The sequence below is a fragment of the Capricornis sumatraensis genome, chromosome 6 (assembly GCF_032405125.1).
Source record: "Capricornis sumatraensis isolate serow.1 chromosome 6, serow.2, whole genome shotgun sequence".
Taxonomy (NCBI): domain Eukaryota; kingdom Metazoa; phylum Chordata; class Mammalia; order Artiodactyla; family Bovidae; genus Capricornis; species Capricornis sumatraensis.
The window spans coordinates 80,833,331-80,853,542 of NC_091074.1; the positions used below are offsets into that span (position 1 = coordinate 80,833,331).

The window sequence follows — 20,212 nt, forward strand, 5'->3', positions numbered from 1 at the left end:
GAGAGAGTGACCCTTGAACTAAGAATTGAAGCATGAGGAATTAATCTGGCCACAGAGAGGCAGAGAAACAAGTGTATCCAGAGGTTCTTCGATAGGAGAAAACAGCATGTTGGGGTAAAGAAAGGAAGCCAGAACTCCTGAGTCTCAGGGAAGGAGAGGAAGATGAGAAGTGGATAAAATCAGTACAGAAAAAATAATAAAAGCAAAATTCAACATTTATGTAGTTCTTTAAAAAAAATCATCACTTATCTAGCCTTTAATATGTAGTAGGTACCACTTTTAAGTGATTCAGTTAAATTAACCCCATTTAAACCTGGTTATTAATTCTACCCTCCTCTAGGGGATCTTTCCAACCTAGGGATTAACTCCTGAATTGTAGGCAGATTCTTTACCATTTGAACTAGCAGAGAACCCCCAAGATACTGTTGTTATACTTATTTTGGGAGAAAAGAAAACTGAGGTATGGAGAGGTCAGACCTTGTCCAAGGTTTGTAGGTAGGAAAAATAAGTGCTGAGAATAGAACCCAGGTGGTTTGGATCTAAATGTCTACTTTTATTTACTGTATTATAAAACCTCATCCTAGTTAAGTTAAATAATTATAGTCTACTTTTATTGGGTGATTACTATTACTGAGTATTTTTCCAAACTCTTCAATGTGTTAATATGTGTGCTCAGTTGCTCAGTCATGTCTCTTTTGCGACCCCAGGAATGTAGCCTGCCAGGCTCCTCTGTCCATGGGATTCACCAGGCAAGAATACTGAAGTGGGTAGACATTCCCTTCTCCAGGGGATCTTCCTGACCCAGCAATTGAACCTGGGTCTCCTGCATTGCCGGCATTTTCTTTACCATCTGAACCACCAGGGAAGCCTGTTAATTGGCTATACCCCAATACAAAATAAAGAGTTAAAGAAAACTTCCAGTTATGGTAGACTGGTTCAGTTTATGGGAATATTATGGGGATACTCAATAATGGAGATAGTGGAGGGATAGAATCCCAAGCAGATATGGGGTTATATTGCAAAGGTATATCTCTTCAAATATAATGAGCAAACACCTGCATATAGAAGGGTTTGTACAGGTCCTTTGCACGTTTCCCCATTAATGTTTTCTTTTTGTATTGATTTGAAAGAGCTCTATATTATCAGGATCTATGCCCTCACATTTTATTATATATGTTGTATGTATTTTGGGATTTTTTATTTGCCTTTTTTTGAAATTAATTTGTGATTTATAGCATAAATGAGTTTTCATAAATAAGTTTAGATGAAAGTGATCTATCCTAGCTATCAGACCAATAAGTACCAGGGATGTAATGTACAACATGATGACTGTAGTGAACAGGGCTAGGTGGTATATTTAAAGTTGTTAAGACAATAGATCTTTAGAGTTCTCATCAAAAAGAGGAAAAAAAGGGTGGGTTGGTGTCTATATGACATGAACCATTTCATAATATATACTGTCAAATCTGTATGACATATACCTTAATCTGTTGTCAATTATATCTTAATAAAACCAGGGAGAAAAGGGAAAGTTATTTCCCTTAATCTCTCCCTCTTACCCTAGTGACTGGATTGTTTTATCAAGGTGGGGATGAAATATGGATCCATATCTTTAGTTTCATTTAGTACCGTAAACATCATTATCCTCATGTCCTACATGGTCCAGGCCTTTATTTGGCTAAGAAAATAAAAGTTCTCGATATTGCTATCTACTTTATTTTATCAAATTTTCCTTGACAGTTCTTACATGTGGCTTTCAGCATAGATGACTTTCTTTCACCACAGTTTATAATGAACATGTTTCAGTAATTTTTTCCAAGACAAATGTGATGTTTTCACTTTAAAAATAATTTAGTACATCTGGAGTCATATTTATAACAGGTATAATATAGGGATCTCTGTCCAGCCCACTTCTTCCACCACCACCATCTCACTGGTTACCTTTAATTAGTACATGACGTCCACCCTCCAGGTTTTAGCCTAAAGCACCTCACAAATTGTGTAACACGATAAGGAACACTTCCTTGTGCTGGATCAAACCTGCCTGTCTGTCTGCTAGGGTCTTCATCCTCTCTGTGGCAGCAAGGACCAAGAACTGTGCACATCTTTTCTCAAACACATGTGCCCCAGTTTGCCAGAATCATTCAGAATGTTTCCTGGGACTTTATGTTTCATGATTTTACTCATTTTTCAGATTAAAGGTATGTGTTAATCTTTTTATGATAGTTTTCTTAGTATGCTATGAGGCAACATCTCTTTTGTCACCAATTTTAAATTGTAAATGATAAAATATTAATATTCACTGATTTTGCTGAGAACATAGCATAGAATTTGGACTAGATTATGGTTAATCTTGAGATTCAATAGTTCTATAAAACGCTGTATTAATCTTAAGTACTCTGATAGATGGTGAGAAGGATTTTACTGAATATCTGCAAGGCAGTAAACACCATGTTTGAGCAAGCTCCGGGACTTGGTGATGGACAGGGAAGCCTGGTATGCTGTAGCCCATGGAGTCGCAAAGAATCGGACATGACTGAATGACTGAACTGGAACTGAGACAACATGTTAGCCATTAGCCACTTGGTGTATTAGCACGCTTAAAATTCTATATTATCTCCATTTAGTGGTAAGAAAATTGAGATTAATATCTGTAGATCAGACAGATTAGACGTATTACTCATGGTCATGTATGTGTGTTCAGTTGCTCAGTCATGTCCAACTGTTTGCAACCCCATGGACTGTAGACCACAGGCTCCTTTGTCCATGGAATTTCCCAGAAAAATGGAGTGGGTTGCCATTTCCTCCTCTAGGATATCTTCCTAACCCAGAGATCAAACCCACATCTCTTGTGTCTCCTGCATTGGCAGGCAGATTCTTTACCACTGCACCACTTGGGAAACCCCACTCATAGTCATACTGCTAATAAACCAGTAAAACTCTGGTTCCAATAAGAACAGATTCCAAAAGCCTATGCTCTTTCCTCTACATCACTCTGTAGTGGGGTTGGCAGGGCTCACCTGACAGATGATTACCAATCTGATAGGTAATGTAGAGATTATTTTAGCACTGATTCAAACTATCTAAAATCCCTTTTACATCGGAAAGTCTTATATTTAGCTATGAGAGTTGATTTCAAATGCAAATGCCCCATAGAGATAAAATCAGTAATTTACATTGAAACAAACTATTGCAGTGACTGACTTCAACAGGAGACAGGATCCAGAGACAGGCAGGAGAAGAAGACAAAGGTCACACCTGCAGAATAAAGTGAAAGGATGTAAGAAACTGAAGTACCCCAATCTGTTTGCCTACTTTCCAGTGGAATTCTCCAGGCAAGAATACTGGAGTGGGTAGCCATTCCCTTCTCCAGGGAGTCTTCTCAACCCAAGGATCGAACCTGGGTCTCTCACATTGCAAGCAGATTCTTTAGTGTCTGAGCCACCAAGGAAGTCCATATTTTCCTTAGATATATCGGTCTCAATTTCCATACTTGTAAAGTGGGGATGCTCTTCCACCTGGCTGCTAATTGGGAGCAAATGAACTCCATGAGAATAATTCTGTTATCCAAATACCATGGAGGGATGTTAATGTCAAATATATCTCCCCCCTTCCCTGCCCTGGCCCCCCACTTATGTTCCCTTTTAGAAAAGGTCATCCTTGGAGTAGAGGGCCAAGAACTGGTTCATCCTAAAAGGCTTCCTCTGATTCAGAAGCGAGATGTTTGGCACATCCATGAGGATGACATACAGGTATGGGCTTTGATTTAATAAATGAAATGCATTGTTTCACAGGTATGAAGAAAGCAAACAAGTGCTGTATCTTGTCTTTTCTGAGGATTCTTACTCCTCTTAACACATATGCTTGGGTGGAGAGTGGAGTAGAGGTTGGGTGGCGGGGGGTTGGGAGAACCAAGCCTTTTATGGATTAGAAAACAAACAAACAAAAAAAGTTCAGGTTTGTTGGTGGATGGGGGAGTATTTAAAATCCTCCAGTTTACGTGAGGAGTTCCACTAACAGTTTTCCAGGCTGATCCAAGACAGCCTCATTTGTTCTGAGCTGATGGCCATGGAGTGTCACCCTTGAGCATTTTGCTCTCCCAGTGATCTGATCTGCAGGTTTATTGACCTCACAGAATCTACAGCATGGCTGAACAACTTTCACAGGAATACAAAGGCCTGCTGCTGAGAAGAGTGTTTAATTCAAGTGTTAAAATTTTAAAATATTAAAAATTTTAATCTGGAAAAGAATAAATATTTATGTAGAAAATGCACAATACTCCTACTGGGGAGAAAGCTTCAAAATTAGGTTCTTTTCAATGCCCACTATTGTCAAAGAGGACTTCTCTGGTGGCTCAGACTATAAACTGAGTGCCAAAGAACTGATGCTTTTAAACTGTGGTGCTGGAGAAGACTCTTGAGAGTTCCTTGGACAGCAAGGACATCAAACCAGTGAATCCTAAAGGAAATCATCCCTGAATATTCAGTGGAAGGACTGATGCTGAAGTCGAAGCCCCAATACTTTTGCCTGATGTGAAGAGCTGACTCATTGGAAAAGAAACTGATGCTGGGAAAGATTAAAGGCAGGAGGAGAAGGGAGTGACAGAGGATGCGATGGTTGGATGTCATCACCGACTCAATGGACATGAGTTTGAGCAAACTCTGGAGATGGTGAGAGACAGGGAAGCCTGGCTTGCTGCAGTCCATGGGGTTGTAAAGAGTTGGAGATGACTTAGCAACTCAGCAACACTGCATTGTCAAAGACATTCAATGATTGTTTTTATTTTTATTTTTAAATTATTTTGTTTAATTAAAAAAATTTTTTTTATTTTGTATTAGGGTATAGTTGATTAACAAACAATGTTGTGATAGTTTCAGGTGAACTGCAAAGTGACTCAGCCATACATATACATGTCAATGACTGGTTTTAGATACTTATTACAGGCATTTCCATTTTGAGACTTAGGTTTTTCATTTGACCTATGGAGCATCCCGACTGTCATTTTGCCCCTGCACTCCTAGAGAAAGCAGACCTTTCAAATGCAATGACTTGTACTCCCTCCACCGTAACAGGAGCCAGCCTTCCAGGCTCTCACTTTTTAGGTTTCTCGGTCACAAGTAAGACACAGTTCAACTTTCCAAATGGTCCTATAAGGCCTCTCTCCCATGGCTTGAGATGATTAAAAAAATATCTCTCCATCTACTCCCATATGGAAATAAAGTCTAACTATTTTTTTCTTTGATAATCTCCTTGCAAATAGTTTTTCTCTTGATCTTCAATTCTTTCCTCATCTTCTCAGACCTTTTAATGGTTGGATGTTGGTGCTCACCCAAGAGGTCAAAACCTGCTTTCTACTATCCATTGTGCAAAAGCCAGTGGGCTCTTCTGGTATCTATTGTCTGAAGACTTAATCCAGACTAAGGTGAAAAGTTCCAGGATGAACCTACAAAACAAGCCTGGACAGGGCAGGAAATATGAGTTTGGAGCATCTTGCACCTGTAGAAAGTAAGGAGGTTCTCAAACAAACCCAACCTCACATTGATGGGAATGTGTCAAGTAAACAGAGGGATCAAGAGAAGGATCTCCCAGTTTCCAAAAGAAAAATTTGAGCAACAAAGTCAATAACGTGGTTTTAGACCATAGCACAAAGTATCAGTTAATATCCAGAAGCCCATGTTTACCTAAAAAGTGATTGAACAAGGAAATTAATGAGGGAGAATAGACAAATCTCTCTTAAAGAAGAATCAGAAACTTGATGCAGAAATTCACCCCCCTCTCCAGAAGGTAGAGCATAGCGCCCCACCTTTGAGCATGGGCTGTACTTCATGACTTCCTTCCCAAGAGTAGATAGAATAATATGGAAGAAAGAAAAAAAATATAACTTACAGTGAAGAAGGCTGAAAAATGTTGCCTCGGTGAGATGGTCCAGGTTAACATCAGTAATAAGTCATACTGACAGTATGTTCTTCTGATATGATGCTATGAAAAATGACATTTGATTTTGTTGTTTTCTATCAATTCTTCATAACTCCAGTCTAAACATGAGAAAAACATCAGATAAACCTAAACTGAGAGACATCCCACAAAAAACCTGACCAGTATTTTGACCAGTACTCTTCAAAACTGTCAAGGTCATCAGAAATAAGGGAAGTCTGAAAAATTATCACAATTTAGAGGAGCCTCAGAAGAAATGACAATCCCATGGACAGAGGAGCCTGACAGACTATAGTCCATGAGGTCACAAAGAGTCAGACACGACTTAGTGACTGAAAAACAACAACAAAAAAAGGATATAAATTGAAAAGTCATATACAAATAAAAGGAAAATATCAATTTCAAAAGTAATCAAAAAGAATAATTTATCACAATGTTATCACTTCATTATTCAAAATATTTTATTAGCAACAATATCTAAGGCAAGGAAACAAAAATGACTATAAATTTCTGTTGAAATTCTAATTTTGAACTTCCTTTATTCAAAGCTATCTGGTGATATTTACCAAAAGCTTTACCTTTCCCCCCAACATTGTTAATGGTGAAATTCTAACTGTAGTGAATATCCCAAGTGAAATTTCTAACATATATGTAGATTAAATAAGTTCCTTTTGTGTCTTCCAGGAAAAAAATAAAAATACATACTGTAAAAGAAGACATATTAGAACAGGAAATGCTCATGGTCATGATTTATTTTTATGTGAAGATGTAGAGTATAGGAGAGTGTATACCAACTGTTAATAATACATAAACAGAAGATCCAGGGCAGTAAAACTGTAAGGATATATAGTAACTTGTATACCTCTGAATAAGGGGAAAGTAGGGAAAGTATGCATTTTTTTTCAATTAATTTCATTTTATAACTGGAGAAAAAGTCCACCAAAATTAAAAAAAAATAACTTGACAATTATCCTGCAATTAAAATAAATAAATTTTAAAAACTGTACTCCAATATAAAATAAAATTAAAAAAATAACTTGAGGGGACTTCCCTGGCAGTCCAGGAAAGACTTCACTTTCCAATGTGGGGAGGCTGGTTGGGTCCCTGGTTGGTGATCTAAGCTCCCGCAGGCTGAGATCTTTGGATCTTGGCCAAAAAAATAAAATGCAAAACAGAAGCAATGTTGTAATAAATTGAATAAAGATTGTTTAAATGGTCTATGTGAAAAAAAACTTGAAAAATAGCTTGAAAGCAAAATTTTTCATAGAAATTCAGCTATTATTCAGTATTTATTATTTTGCCTGAAAGGACTTTTGGGTTGCTGGGTAGAATGTGAAAGATCTGTAATTTTCCCCTCTACCTACCCCTCTACCCACCACCAACACACACTCAGTGGGCACACATTTAAGTCACATGATGGATACTGTTTTTCAGGAAGCTTATGAAGAAGAATTGTTGTATCAACTAAACCTAAACAGAAAAATCTTAATAATTCACCTTCTAAAATCAAGGTAAGTTCTATGACAATTCAATACCTTATAGATGTATTAGTCTATAGTATCCTAGTTTTCATAAAAAACTTCTGGTAAAGTGAAGTCCTTAAGCCCTTCTTATGTATATGTAATCGGAATTCTAACTCTTCTAAAATAAGCTTGTATCATTTCAACAATTTAATAACATTTAACAACAGTTATATACACTGCTCTCCTGTTCCTAAATTACTTCCTAGCTGCGGCACCTGGAGTATGCTCACTTTAAGAGCTCATACATTAATGCTTTGTGAATCAGTGGAACAAAAGAAACTTGAAAACTAAATTTTTTTAAAGTGACTTCTAAATTATTAAAAATAGACATCAAATAGAGTTCTGCTGGAGAGGACTCTAAGGGATGGGAAGAATTTAGTTTATCAAGTTATTTTGTGTACCTTAAATAATTCTAATGCATTAAACTTTCTTCATTAGCCCTCTTCACAACTGTTGCTGCTGTTTTTGTTGAATTTCCACTTCTTTTCTGTTGGTCCTACACACAATAGCTCTTCCTCCCAGACTCAAACATTGAAATCATGAAGAATTGTCAAATGAGTAAAATATAACTCATGAAGAATTGTCAAATGAGTAAAATATAAGGATAGCTCCACTGAAGAACTGAGACTCTGGCCTATTAGCTAAAAAAATTAAGTAAATTAAATAAACAACAACAAAATCTCCTTCCACTTTGAGTCTCCCACTGGACAAATGTACAGATTTATGAACCTAATAACATACTTATATTGATAATTTGTTCAAAATCTGCATATTCTAACATCCTCAGGATGGAAGGAAGCTAACATTTATTGAGAAATTTCTATGTGCCTTTCCTCAAAGTTCTCTTTTAGTCCCCAAAAGTTCTGAAAGTGTTAACCTCTGCATCCATTGAAATGTCCACATGGTAATTTACACTGATTGATACTTGAATGTTAAACCATACTTGCATCCTTATGATAAAACCCTCTTTGCTGTATTCAGTTCACTTAGATTTTGTTAAAGGATTTTGAAACCATGTTAATGATGAATATTATTAAGCATTTCTACATTTTTGTGGTTTGTCACATTTTTATATTAACATTATGTTGACCTCAAAAATGAGTTAGGAAGTATTCTCTCTTCCTATATTTCCCCAAAGATGTCAGTTTTAGAATGTTTGATGGAATTCATGAATGAAACTACCTGTGCCTTGAGGATTTGTGTGTGTGGGGGGGAGTGGTTTTATTATTACAAATTCAATTTTATTCAGAGAGGGTTATTCACATTTTTTACTTCACTTTGTATCAGTTTTAAATTGTAATTCACAAGGAAAATGTACATTCATGTAAGATGTCAAATTTTTGGTATAAAGTGTTTTTTGTAATATTCTTTTATTATTCCTTTAATATCTATAGTATCTGATAACACTTTTATAATTTCTAATGCTGGTAATCTGGGTTCCCCATCCTTTTCTCTTGACAAATATGAAGAGGTTTATCAATTAGTTCATCTTTTCAAATAGCCAAAATTTGGATTTGTTCATTATTGCTCTAATCTATTTATTTCACAGAATCCATCTATTGTCTTTACTATTTAATTTTTCTACTTATCTAGGGTGTACTTTTCTCTTTTTATAGAAACATTTCATCTTTTCTGTCATAAGTATTTAAAATATTTAAAACCATAATATTTCCTTCAAGTATTAATTTACATGCATCTAAAAAACCTTGACATGTTTTATTTTTATTATCATTCTTTTCAAAATATTTTCTAATTTCTTTTGAGACGTCTTCTTTGACTCATGGATTACTTAAGCGTGTGTTATTTACTTGATACCAATATCTGATAGTTTATGGTATAACCTTTGTCAAGATTTGTATGACATCATTTTTTTAATAAAAATTTATTGCAATGTGTTTTATAGCCAAACCTATGTTCTAACTTGTTAAACATATCATATGCCCTTGGGGGGGAAAAAATATTTTTCAGTTACTGGATGAAGAGTTCTAGGTTAATAGAATTATTTAGATCTTTTATTTTTACTTACAGTACTCTTTTATTTGTTCTGTCAATTGCCAAGGGATGAGTATTAAAACATCCAATTATGATTGGAATTTTTATCCTTTGAATTTTTTAAATAACTGCTCTATGTATGCTGAAGCTTAGCAGTTAGATTCATTCATACTTATTATTGTTTTTTCTTTATGGTGGACTGACTCTTTTCTCATTATGTCATTATAAAATGTCACTCTTGCTGGGAAGTGTATTTTACCTGATATTAATACAGTTTAGCTCTGTCTTCACATGTTTACTGTTTCCATAATGTACGGTTTTTCATCCATTTTCTTCAACCTACCTGTGCTTTAACATTTAAAATGTGTCTCCTGTAAGATGGCAAGTGGTTGGTTGCTGCCTTTTAGTGACTTCTGACACTATTTCTAATTGGAAAGTCTGATTGCTAATTGGAAAGTTTAAGCCATTAACATTTAATGTAATGAATGATACATTATAATGTTATGAATGAATGATTTGGTGGTATTTAATTTCTGTTTGTCTCTGTTTTTGTTTCTCTGGCTTTCTTTTCCTACTCTTCTTTGGATCTTTGAATTATTTGACTTCTTTTTTACTTTATCTACTGGCTTTTTGTTTATCTATTGTCTTTTTAGCAATATCTCTCTGCTTTAACTTAAAGTTTTTATTTTAGAGATTAAAATATATATTTACAGTTAATATTGTATGAAAGTGAAGTGAAAGTCTCTCAGTTGTGTCTGACTCTTTGCGACCCCATGGACTGTAGTACATGGAATCCTCCAGGCCAGAATACTGGAGTGGGTAGCCTTTCCCTTCTCCAGGGGTTCTTCCTAACCCTGGGATTGAACCAAGGTCTCCCACATTGCAGGCGGATTCTTTACCTTCTTTATCAGCTGAGGAACAAGGGAATATTGCATAATTTTTTATAAAATGTAAAAACTGCAATCATTTTAAGTCCATGTGTCATATGTACATGATACATATATCTTAATGCACATTAACCCAACAAGTACATAATTTGATAAAATATATGCTATACATATACATGTATCGGAGAAGGCAATGGCGCCCCACTCCAGTACTCTTGCCTGGAAAATCCCATGGACGGAGGAGACTGGTAGGCTGCAGTCCATGGGGTCGCTAAGAGTCAGACAGGACTGAGCAACTTCACTTTCACTTTTCACTTTCGTGCATTGGAGAGGGAAATGGCAACCCATTCCAGTGTTCTTGCCTGGAGAATCCCAGGGATGGTGGAGCCTGATGGGCTTCTGTCTATGGGGTCGCACAGAGTTGGACACGACTGAAGCGACTTATCAGCAGCAGCAGCATATACATGTATATCATATATACATATATGATATATAATATCACAAATATTTTGCATTAATTTTGGCACTTAAGGCAAGAGATTTTTCCTTAGATAATATTTTTCCTAGGTTCTTCTCAAAATGATGCAGTTTTAGAACTTCCAGGATTGTTTCTGTTTCTTTTGCTGCGTGTACCACACCCTGAAATCTAGATAGAGAGTCTTCTCATGTGACTTGGATTGATTTTGCTTATCTTTAGCATAAGAGGATCTTTCTGAGAATTGAAAGCAGCCTAGAGGCATCCAGAAATGGTATAGACCTAACAGAAGCAGAAGATATTAAGAAGAGGTGGCAAGAATACACAGAAGAACTGTACAAAAAAGATCTTCACAACCCAGATAATCATGATGATGTGATCACTAATCTAGAGCCAGACATCTTGGAATGTGAAGTCAAGTGGGCTTTACCAACAAAGCTAGTGGAAGTTATGGAATTCCAGTTGAGCTATTTCAAATCCTGAAAGATGATGCTGTGAAAGTGCTGCATTCAATATGCCAGCAAATTTGGAAAACTCAGCAATGGTCACAGGACTGGAAAAGATCAGTTTTCATTCCAATTCCAAAGAAAGGCAATGCAAAAGAATGCTCAAACTACTGCACAATTGTACTCATCTCACATGCTAATAAAGTAATGCTCAAAATTCTCCAAGCCAGGCTTCAGCAATACGTGAACCATGAATTCCCTGATATTCAAGCTGGTTTTAGAAAAGGCAGAGGAACCAGAGATCAAATTGCCAACATCCACTGGATCATGGAAAAAGCAAGAGAATTCCAGAAAAACATCTATTTCTGCTTTATTGACTATCCCAAAGCCTTTGACTATGTGGATCACAATAAACTGGAAAATTCTGAAAGAGATAGGAATACCAGACCACCTGACCTGCCTCTTGAGAAATCTGTATGCAGGTCAGGAAGCAAAAGTTAGAACTGGACATGGAACAACAGACTGGTTCCAAATAGGAAAAGGAGTACATCAAGACTGTATATTGTCCCCCTACTTATTTAACTTCTATGCAGAGTACATCATGAGAAATGCTGGACTGGAAGAAACACAAGCTGGAATCAAGATTGACGGGAGAAATATCAATAACTTCAGATATGCAGATGACACCACCCTTATAGCAGAAAGTGAAGAGGAACTAAAAAGCCTTTTGATGAAAGTGAAAGAGGAGAGTGAAAAAGTTGGCTTAAAGCTGAACATTCAGAAAACGAAGATCATGGCATGCAGTCCCATCACTTCATGGGAAATAGATGGGGAAACAGTGGAAACAGTGTCAGACTTTATTTTTTGGGGCTCCAAAATCACTGCAGATGGTGACTGCAGCCATGAAATTAAAAGACGCTTACTCCTTGGAAGAAAAGTTATGACCAAACTAGATAGTATATTCAATAGCAGAGACATTACTTTGCCGACTAAGGTCCGTCTAGTCAAGGCTATGGTTTTCCTGTGGTCATGTATGGATGTGAGAGTTGGACTGTGAAGAAGGCTGAGCACCGAAGAATTGATGCTTTTGAACTGTGGTGTTGGAGAAGACTCTTGAGAGTCCCTTGGACTGCAAGGAGATCCAACCAGTCCATTCTGAAGGAGATCAACCCTGGGATTTCTTTGGAAGGAATGATGCTAAAGCTGAAGCTCCAGTACTTTGGCCACCTCATGTGAAAAGACTCATTGGAAAAGACGCTAATGCTGGGAGGGATTGGGGGCAGGAGGAGAAGGGGACGACTGAGGATGAGATGGCTGGATGGCATCACGGACTCGATGGACATGAGTCTGAGTGAACTCCGGGAGTTGGTGATGGACAGGGAGGCCTGGCATGCTGCAATTCACGGGGTTGCAAAGAATCGGACACGACTGAGCGACTGTACTGAACTAGAGGCATCTCTCTCACATAATAAGTTTTATCTGTCCTCTTGTTAGAATAAATGAATCTCACCATCTCCCTGTCCTCTTTTCCAGGGAGCTTTTAGCCTTAAATTACAGTGAGACGTACTACTCCACAAAAGGAGAGGAAATCACCAAACATCCTCAGATCACGGTATCTTACAGGACCTTCGTCTATCTCTTCTTTGAAAATATTATTTCCTTGCATAATTTTGAAACCATTCTAGCTTTACAAGTGGTTGCAGAAAGTGTTACATCAGAATCAGAAAGTTGTGGGAAGTGTTAGTTAAAAAATAATAATCATAAATAATTTTTTAAAATTTTAAAAACTGAAGAGTTAATTTGGTTCTATCAGCTCATGAGATCTTCTAAGCATTACTGTTCACTTGCTCTTCCCACTAATACTGGTCTAAGAGTGTGGGAAATAAATAGAGTAAGTATAAAATTTAAAAAAAGAAATTAAGCTTGCCTTGGCTACCATCACTGAATGATCCTAGAATAGAAGCTATGATCCTCTGAATGCTAAAGGAGGTTGATTACTGCCTAACAAGCAAATCAATGACTGCTAATGTATCTTATTGATTTCTCAGTACCAAAATGGTGTTACGTCTGGAAGAAGGGTAAAGCAGGACACCAAAGAAGTATGAGGTACCCTGATGGAGTAGTAGTTAAGCTAAAGGAGAAAACTTAAAGATCTGAAACTATTTTAAAACCTCCATCTATTTGACTCTTATGTAAATCCAATCCCCTTGCCTGGTGCTTCTGATGCACCAACACTGAGTCCTCTCTTTCATTCTCTAAATGAGTTTTGGTTCATTTATTATAGCATTATTTCAGTGGATACAACTTCTGTTTTTATATTTATTTTCCATTTCAGAAGATGCCCACTGCAGCCTTCTAGCCGAGAATGACTTTATTCTCTCTACCAAATGTATACTTTTTAAACCATATCACCTCTATTGAAGGCAGTTATCAGCTATGAAATCTAAGTCATCATGCACTCTTTGCAAAATAGAACAGTAAGAAAGCTGGGTTACATTCTTCTACAAAGGGAGTGGATATTAGTCGGTGAGGGTCTGAGGTCTAGGGCCATAAAAATTGTCACACATAGACAGGAAGTGAACAGAAGGAATTGATGGAAAGAGAAATTATCGGTGGAATCACCATGAATGGAGTACCAAGGAGGAAGTAATAAAGATACCAAATGATCGAAGCAGAGAGGCAGGGAAGTCAAGAAGGAACCTGGTTAGCGACTGAGACCTAATTTTTGTGATCATCAAAAACTTTGATTTGCTTTCATATGCAACAGGGGGAAATGGATAATGATAGCACAGGGAGGGTAGTTTGATAGAGGTATTAAGATGGATTAAGGGATAATATTTCTAAGGAAAAGGGTCACATTCTGAGGTTAGCATCAACTCATAGACTGTTAAAATTGTGAGGGAAGAATTTATATACTCTTTTAAACAAAATAATCAAGCAATTAAAAGGATTCTAAAGTAGCTTTAAAATCTTCCAACACAAGAATGCAATGAATGAATGCATTAATGAATATATCTTCCAACACAAGAATGCAATGAACAAATGCATTAATATGTGTAATTTCTGAAAATAAAATAATGATTATTATGAATATAAAATGTATAGATATTAATATTTATATAATACCCAAACATGTACTTATGTCAACAGTCTCTTCATCTCTTTTAGGACCACTGTTTTTACCAAGGATCTATCTTACATGAGTTTGATTCTGCTGTCAGCATCAGCACATGTCATGGTCTGAGGTATGCACCATATCTTTCTACTTAAATGAGTTATTCTATGAATTTTCAAAGACATTCTCCTTTATTTTTTTAAAGACACTTCATACAGAAAAATTAATGGCAAAAAATACTGTATATTTTTGGCATTTTGGCATGAATATCCAATCTAGCACATTTTTTATGTTCATTTTAGACAAAAAGATATAACATGCTCTAAACAAGACTGATTTTTCAATATATGATCAAGGAATTCAGAGCTGGAAGATAACTGAGATTCATCCAGCCTGGCCTCTCATGTTATCGATCAGGATACTGACATCAGAGATTCGTTCCTGAACATTCATTTTGCTGGTGGTTGAACTCTGTCCAAAAATGGGCCTTCTATTTCCTAATCCTATACATTCCTACCACATCACAGCACAATGCTTCACAACTTTTTACTAAATTAGGCAGTGTTTCCAGTCTCTGGAAAATAAAAAAGTCAGAAGTAAAGCCGATATAAGTTGTCTCTAAATCTTGGGCTCAAGGACAAAGGAAGAAGATGTTGGGAGGCAAAGTAGAAAAACCAGAAACTTGTATCTTCATTTATGAGGATTTTATGTGTTCAGTTTTCAGTATTTCCAAGAATAAAAAACCCTTTAACAACACAATTACCACATAGCACTGTCTGTACTTTCATATATTTACTCTTTAATTAATACATACAAATTCACAAAATTTTTGCATGAACTCAGACTTGCCAGGGGTCCTCAACCATGAGTGGGAATTGCTACTCTACTCATGCTTCAGAGGAAAGATGGAGCTGCCAAACTTCTGAAATCCAGATGAGTTGTCTCTTAGCAAGGAGTCACATGCCATATCACCTCCTGTTGTTGGTCAGTCTCTAAGTCATGTCTGACTCTTTGGTGATCCCATGGACTACAGCATACCAGGCTTCCCTGTCCTTCACTATCTTCGAGGGTTTGCTCAAACTCATGTCCGTTGAGTCAGTGATGCCATCCAATCATCTCATCAGTATATCACCTCTTATTCACTCAGAATACCTGGCTACCTGCTGACATGAGGCCTTGACTCCACTGTTTCCCTTTCTTACTTTTTAAATTTTATTTAATTGGAGGATAATTGCTTTATAATATGTTTCCCTTTCTTAAAAAGGCAAACTCCACAAAGTGGAACAGAGAAATACTGTCCTAGAAATATCAATAACCTCAGATATGCAGATGACACCACCCTTATGGCAGAAAGTGAAGAGGAACTAAAAAGCCTCTTGATGAAAGTGAAAGAGGAGAGTGAAAAAGTTGGCTTACAGCTCAACATTCAGAAAACTAAGGTCATGGAATCCAGTCCCATCCCTTCATGGGAAATAGATGTGGAAACAGTGGCTGATTTTATTTTGGGGGGATCCAAAACCACCACAGATGGTGATTGCAGCCATGAAATTAAAAGACGCTTACTCCTTGGAAGGAAAGTTATGACCAACCTAGATAGCATATTAAAAAGCAGAGACATTACTTTGCCAACAAAGGTCTGTCTAGTCAAGGCTATGGTTTTTCCAGTAGTCATGTATGGATGTGAGAGTTGGACTGTGAAGAAAGCTGAGCACCAAAGAATTGATGCTTTTGAACTGTGGTGTTGGAGAAGACTCTTGAGAGTCCCTTGGACGGCAAGGAGATCTGACCAGTCCATCCTAAAGGAGATCAGTCCTGAATATTTATTGGAAGGACTGATGTTGAAGCTGAAACTCCAATACTTTGGCCACCTCATGCGAAGAGTTGACTCATTGGGAAAGGCCCTGATGCTGGGAGGGATTGGGAGCAGGAAGAGAAGGGGACGATAGAGGATGAGATGGCTCGATGGCATCATTGACTCGATGCACATGAGTCTGAGTGAACTCCGGAGTTGGTGATGGACAGGGAGGCCTGGCATTCTGTGATTCATGGGGTCACAAAGAGTCGAACACAACTGAGCGACTGAACTGAACTGAACTGAATGTAGCAGAAAAATGAGAGAGATTGTAAATAGACATTGTATTCCCAATTTCCACAGGGGGTTCTTCAGGGTGAGAGATCAAAGATATCTCATTGAACCAGTGAAATATTCAGATGAGGGAGAACATCTGGTGTTCAAATATGACCCCTTGATTCAGCAGCCTGCCAATTATTCTTGTACAGAGCTCAACTTTACCAGGACAACTATTCCAAAGGATAATACTAAATCCCTGGAAGATTCCAAAATGGAAGTGAGTGCTTTATTTTAAAATCATTTTTATCCCACGTCAAATGCCTCTTATTTTCCTTCTCATCTCAAAAGAGAGATTATAAGCCCAATGAAAGCAGTGTATATGCTACCTGAATCTGACTCTTCACTGTTTGAAATCTGAAATGTCAAATTTTGTTGTTCTTATCTTTATAGAAAGTGTTCATTTTCTATAGCAAATCTTAGTTTGTCTCACCAATTTCAAAGAAGGTGGATATCTACAACCCTAAATATATAGATTTATAGTATTAGAGCTAAATGTGGTTGGAAGGAATGAAATTTACATCTTGAAATCTCTCCTAAATATTCTTTTCTTTCCTTGTCTTTCTTGCCACAGTTTTTTGGGGAGGAGTTGTTGATGATAAACCAGATTATCTCCCTCACATCAAGCCAAATAGTCTAATTGTTAAGGTGGAATTTCTAGTGGAATGACACTACAATGATAGTCTTCTGTGTTTTAGGCTTTTCTATACTAGCTCATAGGAGGTGATTTCACCCCACTCCAGTACTTTTGCCTGGAAAATCCCATGGGCGGAGGAGCCTGCTAGGCTGCAGTCCATGGGGTCGCGAAGAGTCGGACACGACTGAGCGACTTCACTTTCACTTTTCACTTTCATGCATTGGAGAAGGAAATGGCAACCCACTCCAGTGTTCTTGCCTGGAGAATCCCAGGGACAGGGGAGCCTGGTGGCTGCCGTCTATGGGGTCACACAGAGTCGGACACGACTGAAGCGACTTAGCAGCAGCAGCAGTAGCAGCATCCTAGCTCATATCATCTTAAATCTCCGCGAGGTGTTAGCCTTAAGATCTGTGAGTATTTGTCTTCTTCACATATCCATGGTTTAGGCTGTGTCTGAAACTTTCTAGATGCCTAAGAGGGGTTTTCTGATTAAATCGATCAATTAATAAATGACTAGTTAGCTCAGAAAAGAATAACTTAGTCAAATAGGTGAATGATATGCCTCTGGTTTATACTCAAGAGAATATGCATGTACCTAGCACCTGATACTGAAGGCTGAAAACTTAGAATTTCCTGGAACTGTGTTTTATAAAATAAAGATCTATAATTAGCAATGTTTTACAAGTTTCCTTGGAATTGAATTTCAACAAAGGGAGATTGGGAGACAGAGGAGTAGAAGGAATACAGTCAATCCTATTGACTGGTTATATGTCCTGCTCTCAACTATAGATGGCCTTTTTTACATGAACTTACTTAGTAAGTGTTTACTTTATATATAAAAAAAAAACTAAATGTTAAAAATTGTATTCATTATTATTTACTTATAACTCTTATTTTACCTGAAAGACTAAATAAAGAAATGAAGGAATATAAAATATGGAATGTTGTTTCAGTTTCACTAAAACCTGATGAATAGAACCACATGTTTTAATAACATAATGCGTTTTATTTACCTAAATTTCTAGAATTATTAGATATACTCTTGGACCTCACCTTACATAATACCAACATTTTTCACCTTGAAAGTTTTAACTTTAAATGTTAAGATAAGAAATATTAACCATACTTCATTTAATTTTGCATACATTTCCAGAGCAAGGAAAAAGAAAAGCATATTGAACTATTCATTGTTGCCGATGATAACGTGGTAAGTTTTCACTTAAACATTTGCTCTCTATTGTAGTTGTGATTTTTTTAGCAAAGAGAAAGTAGTATTTTCATCAGAATTTAATTCCAGGTTCAAAGTTCCGTTTTTAGCTTCCCCGGACTTATGTAAGAGACTGCAAAGAGTTGACTCATTGGAAAAAACTCTGATGCTGGGAGGGATTGGGGGCAGGAGAAGGGGACGACAGAGGATGAGATGGCTGGATGGCATCACCAACTCTATGGACGTGAGTCTGAGTGAACTCTGGGAGTTGGTGATGGACAGGGAGGCCTGGCGTGCTGTGGTTCATGACGTCGCAAAGAGTTGGACACGACTGAGCGACTGAACTGAACTGAACTGAACTGATAAGATCCTTTGGGTATACAGCAGACTAAGCCAAAGTAGAACCCTCCCTCTCCATTATAAACATAAGGAAATGATAAACAACTTACCAAAAAATTGAAAGTATGTTTACAGTCTGTACGTGGGTTTGTGCTCAATTGCTCAGTCGTGTTTGACTCTTTGCCACCCCATGGACTATAGCCCACCAGGCTCCTCTGTCCTTCCCAGGCAAGAATGTTGCAATGTGCTGCCATTTCCTTCTTCAGAGGCTCTTCTTGACCCAGAATTGAACCTGTGTGTCCTGCACTACTGGCAGTCTCCTGCATCACAAGCAGATTCTTTACTGCTAAGCCACCAGTGAAGCCCAAGTGGAAAGAAGTGGGGTGGACCACAGTTTCTTGTCCTTCTCCATCATATCTCTGGCTCCAGGACGATCCTTGATTATATGCTCCTGAGCCTGTGGCCACCATGGATACAGGAGGGCTGATAAAGTTGTTGATTTTTGCAATATAGTGGTTGCTATGCAGCTTTAATAAGTCTTGTTATAAATATGGACTCTAAAGCAGCAGTCCCCAACCCATTTTGGCACCAGGAATTGGTATCTTGGAAGACAATTTTTCCATGTACCAGGAAACGGGGAGATGGTTTCAAGTGCATTACACTTATTGGGCACTTTATTTCTATTATTATTACTTTAGCTCCACCTCAGGTCATCAGGCATTTGATCTCAGAGGTTGGGGACCCCTGCTTTAAAGAACAATTATCAGTTGGCTTAATAAATAAGTATAATGTTATATAATGTAATGTGAAGAGGAACAGAGTTATAAAGAAACACCTTAAAATAGTGCCAAGTTAAAACTGCCTTTAGAAACTGCTATATCTGATTATTTTATATTAAAAGTGTATTTCTGCATAAGTTGTCTAGATTTTTCAGCTCACTGGAAGGAAAGCCAATGAATTTTTTTCTTTGAAATATACTATGATGGGAATAATTTTGTTGAAATTACATTCAGTTTCTATGATCGATGAATGTTAATTGAATGTCTATTTTTCCAGTATCGCAGAAATAGTCAACCTCACAGTAGACTGAGGAACCGAGTTTGGGGAATGGTCAATTTTGTCAACATGGTAAGATTTGACACAGTTTGAATCAAGCCAAAAACACAAATGAAAGAAACTTTTAGGCTAGATCTCTGCTGGATTTTTGTAGTAATCCTGATACTGATACAGCCCAAAATAAAATTCACCAAGGTGGCTAATTAACAAAATTCCATTGGAAAAAAAAAATCAAAGCAACAAATGAATCACAACTGTAGGTTTTAAGTTTTCTAAGTAAATGACATTTAATATTTAGATAAGTTTCAAACATTCATTACTAAGCACAAAATTTACAAGGCAGTGTACAAAGACTTGACTACCCACCATGAATAATAAAACCCATTCTTTCAAATTACTGTTCCGTGACCTTGCATTGTATAGCAAAAAGGCTTTCAAGCACTAATTTATAGTCCATCTTCAGACAGAGAGAT

General features: G+C 37.1%; 1 protein-coding gene across 1 annotated transcript in view; it reads left to right on the top strand.

Moving 5' to 3' along the window:
• The first annotated feature begins 2,149 nt into the window (after window positions 1-2,149).
• ADAM7 (ADAM metallopeptidase domain 7) overlaps window positions 2,150-20,212 on the top strand; it is a 55,642-nt gene continuing 37,579 nt past the window's right edge. The window contains exons 1-8 of the mRNA XM_068973626.1: window positions 2,150-2,201; window positions 3,649-3,752; window positions 7,369-7,445; window positions 12,791-12,869; window positions 14,426-14,502; window positions 16,528-16,720; window positions 18,291-18,344; window positions 19,740-19,811. Of these exons, the coding sequence (XP_068829727.1) occupies window positions 2,150-2,201; window positions 3,649-3,752; window positions 7,369-7,445; window positions 12,791-12,869; window positions 14,426-14,502; window positions 16,528-16,720; window positions 18,291-18,344; window positions 19,740-19,811 (708 nt within the window). The remainder of the gene's footprint in view (window positions 2,202-3,648; window positions 3,753-7,368; window positions 7,446-12,790; window positions 12,870-14,425; window positions 14,503-16,527; window positions 16,721-18,290; window positions 18,345-19,739; window positions 19,812-20,212) is intronic.